At 38.7% G+C, this 5,011-nt stretch overlaps 1 protein-coding gene across 1 annotated transcript in view; it reads right to left on the bottom strand.

Annotated features, from left to right (window-relative positions):
- LOC107663214 (teneurin-1-like) overlaps nucleotides 1-5,011 on the bottom strand; it is a 223,480-nt gene that overhangs the window by 84,833 nt on the left and 133,636 nt on the right. Inside the window, 1 exon segment of the mRNA XM_016453389.1 lies at nucleotides 3,511-3,749. Within this exon segment, the coding sequence (XP_016308875.1) occupies nucleotides 3,511-3,749 (239 nt within the window).

Here is a 5,011-nt window from a genome sequence, read left to right as displayed (position 1 = left end):
GTATAGCCTCAGAGCCCATGTTTCCCCGGCAGACTTCTGCCATTCCATGAGGGTTACAATCACCTCCAATTTTCCATATGAACCTAAACGGATGTTCATATGTGTATTTGCTTCCGAAACCTCCTTCGGGAAGGATGGGGCTTCCGCAGCGTCCCTGTTCCAAGTGGAACGGGTACGTTTTCCCAGTGTTATCCAATCTCCCTGAGTGGGTAGTGCTACGACAACGGTGAATGGCCTTCTTGTTGCGAGCCCCAGCCTACACCAAAAAGGGGCGCAGGTGGCTCGCACAGGGCACTGGAAGGGGCAGCATCCATGGCGCTTTGGTAGGGAATCCCAATTCGTCGGTCACGACGTGACTCGTAGTGACCGACTGAAAGGGAACGTCTCGGTTACGTATGTAACCCTCGTTCCCTGAAGGAGGGAATGGAGACGTCACGTCCCGTCGCCACGGCTGCTGTACCATCGCTGAGAAAACCTGGTATGCATTGCACCGGCGGCCTTTTTATGCTCACGCTGTGATCAGCGGCAGCTGGATGCAATAATTGCATGCCAATGTGCATTGGCTCGTTTAGTTTCACTTTAAGTAGATTGGTCTCTCGAAGCGAGATCCCAATTCGTCGGTCACGACGTGACGTCTCCGTTCCCTCCTTCAGGGAACGAGGGTTACATACGTAACAGAGACGTTCCCTGGATACTATCAGCTATCTGGGTCATTGCACTCATACAAAAACACCTCCCATTTATCCCTCCGAAGCGAGCAACGCACACCCACAGACAGCTCCCTTTGACACACACCAAAAAAACTCACACACAATAAAATGTTTTGTGCGCCACACTGTTATTATGGGGCAATGCATCATGACGTTATGAAAATAAGTATAATGTCTAAAAGTCTAAAAGCCACACACACACAGATTCACTCAATGCCTTTGATACATTTTCATCAACAATTATTGATTGCCTCTCTCTCTCTGTCCCTGCAGGGTCCATGACTCAATTAGGGCATAACAAAAACACACACACACACATTCACACCCTACTTAATGTCTTCATAGTTTGGTGCAAGTCTGGTAGCTTACGTGTGCTTGTTAAAGTAAAAATTGTGGTGAGGCCAGACGATACAGCCTCATTAAACTCATTGAATTAAACATACACAGACCAGTTAAAACCCTTCTCTTAGGATAAACACTCTATTAAAACATCTGACCTTAATTTAAACAGTGAACACAATACTGTCCCTTATTCTTTCTCTAATGATAATTATATACTCATACCTTAACATAATTCACACCAACGGAATACAGTTGAAAGCTCTTATGATTTAACTCCATTAAACTTCCTTTAAAGTCCATCATCCATAAAATTACACACATCTCACTCCCCGTTTAATTAACTTTTTTTTTATTTTTTATATTTTGACTAATTTGATAATGCTTCTAGTTACCAACAGAGTGTATTAGTCTCAGCTCCAACATTTTCAATTTGTACCATATTTAAAGGAGTATTCCAGGTTAAATACAAGCACTACCACAAAAACATATAAAAAAGTATATTTTAATCAAATAAATAAAATCTAAGTTATGACAATTTTTTGGCTTCAATTCCATTCCACAGATTTTACTCAACAATCAATGTAGAAAGCCGTAGTGGGTGCCTACTTACGACCTGAAGATTTAGTGGAGAATTATATTGCCCTGATGCTAACCTTAACACAACCCTAACGTTAACCTAAAAGACAATGGGACATTTCAGATAGGATATTTACGATATGCCTACTGGCCAATTAAATTAGACTTCAGCACCGGCACACAACACAGTCACGTTTTCAGTTACCATGTTTTATGGATCTTTTTCTTCTCATCGGTGATGCTTTCACTCGACAGGACAAACGTTTTTGTTCAGCATGTGAAGATAATGCAGATTCATTCATTCTTTATGTTCCTCTTTATCTTTAAACCCCTTTATCCCGTGGCTTCCCTTCATTTGCCCAGAAAATGAACTGAGAACACATTTAGATTGTTAGATAAGAATGAAAGCTAAGAGACAAAGCAGACGGATTGCATCGGTTTAGAGGGTGCCACTAATGATGGGGTGAAAGATGACCATATGATCATTAACGGCACATCTCCAGAGCACAAACACGCACACACTCACACACATCTAGCAAGCGGTTTCTCTGGCATAATTAATGGAATAGTTCACCCAAATATTAAAATGTGTCATCATGAGGCTAAAGTTGTCATGACAGAAAAAAATATTAAAAGCTGTGAATAACATATGACTCATTTGCTATAATTAAAAAAATAAATAAATCACATAAAAAAATTAACATCATCTGCAGAATGTAGGCAAACCCAAATTTACTTTAAAAATGCTGTGTACAGCTGTATGTTCAATACTCATCTGCTAATAATAATAATAATAATAATACACCATTTAAAATGTTGGACAAATACAAATTTTGTTAAAAGAAATGATACTTTTTTCAACAAGGATGCATTACACTTATTAGAAGTGTAGAAATAATGCTACAAAATATTTCTATTTCAAATAAATGTGGGGTCAAGGAATCCAAGAAAAATAGTATCACGCTTTTTACAAAAATATTAGGCAGTACAACTGTTTTCAGCATTGATAATAATAATAATAATTCCACTTGCGCTCTGTTATTGTATATAAAAAAAAAAAACGAGTTGTTCTGTGGAAAGTCATAATTCCAAATGGAATGTGTTTGGAACAGATATACACACTGCAGAACAGAAATGAACATCAAAAATGTCAGATTCTCAAGAAATCATTATAACGTGTTTGGGAATTGCAGGGGTCCTCGTTTCATTAGCGAGAAACACACTCCCAGACACATGATTACTGTTTAAGAGGCTGCCGTGTGAACTTCTGACCAGAAACTTTATTAACTGCAGCCTTTCAAGCGTTAATGGATGAAACCTTTTACCCTAATGTTTTTCTGTAAAACACACATCATGTTTTACTGGGATTTTCAAGAGAAATGCCTGTGAGAGGGTGAAAGCTGGTGAAAAGTCAGTACACTAAGGTGCATAAGCACCTCTCTCTCGTTCACACACACATACGGTGACTTGGCTAAACAAAACTTTAACACCATTAACCTCTGAATGGCTTTGTGGGATATTTACTCTTTCATCTCTCATTCTCCCTCATCCCTCGGTCATAAATATTCATCTCTCTAATAGAGTTTTTCACAGTGTGAGTTCTGCTAATTCCATATGACCCCGACCAGCATGACAGCAGCCATGGACAGAGAGAGGGAGGGAGAGAGAGAGAGAGAAAGATAGATAAATAGAGTATGTGCTCTCCATACATATTAAAACGTAACTTTGTGGCAAAAACATAGAAATAATTTAATTTTTTTATTATTTTGTTTACTAAATTTATTTGCTTGGTCAGTATCATTGTGGGTTGGAGCGAGAGAGAGAGAGAGAGAGAGAGAGAGAGAGAGAGAGAGACATAGAGGCGGAGAGATAAGACACTCACCGATGATGTACGTCAGCAGAAGAGCGAGAGTCAGCGTAATTGCGCTGGCGCTCAAAGCTGTACATTTCCAGTTACAGCAGCGGTAGGTTTTGCTGAATGAGAAGAGTGGTCTGGAGAGGGTGGTTCTGGGTAGAGGCCTTGGAGGCGGCGAATACACTGTGCTGGACGTCAGAGGGTAATTCTGATTGGCCGCATTGAAAATGGCAGACGAACCTGAACTATGCTTGAACAGGAAGTGCCTGTAAAGGAAAGGAATCAACACGTTATGTGCTACTTGATCTGTCAATCAATTTCTTTATGAATATCTCAAATTACACCTGGAAGAGTTAAAGAGAGGCAGAGAGAGCAAGATGGTGAGAAAAAAAAGAGAGAGGTGCAATTGGAGTGTGTGATCACTCTCACATGCTTTGGTTACTAATTGGAGTCATTTGCACTCACGTGCATTTAATTACAGATTTTTAGCACAAGAGATTAATGAGCCATTATTAAGAGATAACATCCTTTAGATGAATTATGATATTAATTACACAGAGGAGTCCATTCTTAGAGTAATTAAAAGGTGCCTGCTTAAAAACAATTTACTCAGAGATGCACAGTCCTGGTGTTGTCGAGCACTAAGTAATGTTACAATGCTTGGCAGTTACCAAATAAAAACAAAATTAATAATAATAATAATGACTTTTTTATATTAAGATTTAAGGTTGAAATGTACATAAATGTATAAGGGCGATAGTTTAGGTGTACTTTCTTTTTTAACCATCTTTTAGCTTTTTTGACATTCACTGAAACAATCCCTTGGTGTGATAAAAATAAAATTAAGTAATTTTAGAAATTTTAAAATGTACTCTCCTAATTAATATGTGATCATAAAAACTGCACACATAACAATTTTATAAGAATTAGAAAAAAAAGTAGCTTAAAGAAGTTTTAGATGAAGTATATCATGTCATAATGCAGGACACTGCTGTCACTGCTTGACATGTCATGTCAGCTACCCGAGTTCTTAAAGCCCTTGTAGTTATTCTTTCATTTTAAAATCAAAAGTTCCCGTTTTTTATCTCGACATGCGTCTAGACCGGTTGGTCTGTGAAGCACACAGGCGCAGAAACATGGTCGTTTAATCGTGTCATCACGATGACAGACAGATTGACAGAGAGCCATGGGGAAATTGGTTACAGCTTTTAGGTTAAAAACCCAAAGGCAGCAGAAGACAGATCTTCAAATTCCCAAGATACACATGATTCTCAACTGAATCAAATTGATCTCTTTGCAACATCAGCTAAAGCTGGACCAGGGTAAACGTGTGCAACTCTTCCAAAGACACAAATGGTCAATCAATAAAAAGGAACAAAATCATTGAAAGGTAGATCAGTCTAAACACATTTACAAGTTCATATGCTGATGAGACAAAATAAAGGCATGATGACATCGATACAGATTGAAGATGATGGTGAAAGACTGAACACACACACACACACACACACACACACACACACACACA

The sequence above is a fragment of the Sinocyclocheilus anshuiensis genome, unplaced genomic scaffold (genome assembly GCF_001515605.1).
Source record: "Sinocyclocheilus anshuiensis isolate Anshui unplaced genomic scaffold, SAMN03320099.WGS_v1.1 scaffold1301, whole genome shotgun sequence".
Lineage (NCBI taxonomy): Eukaryota > Metazoa > Chordata > Actinopteri > Cypriniformes > Cyprinidae > Sinocyclocheilus > Sinocyclocheilus anshuiensis.
This window is presented reverse-complemented; position numbering and strand designations above follow the sequence as displayed.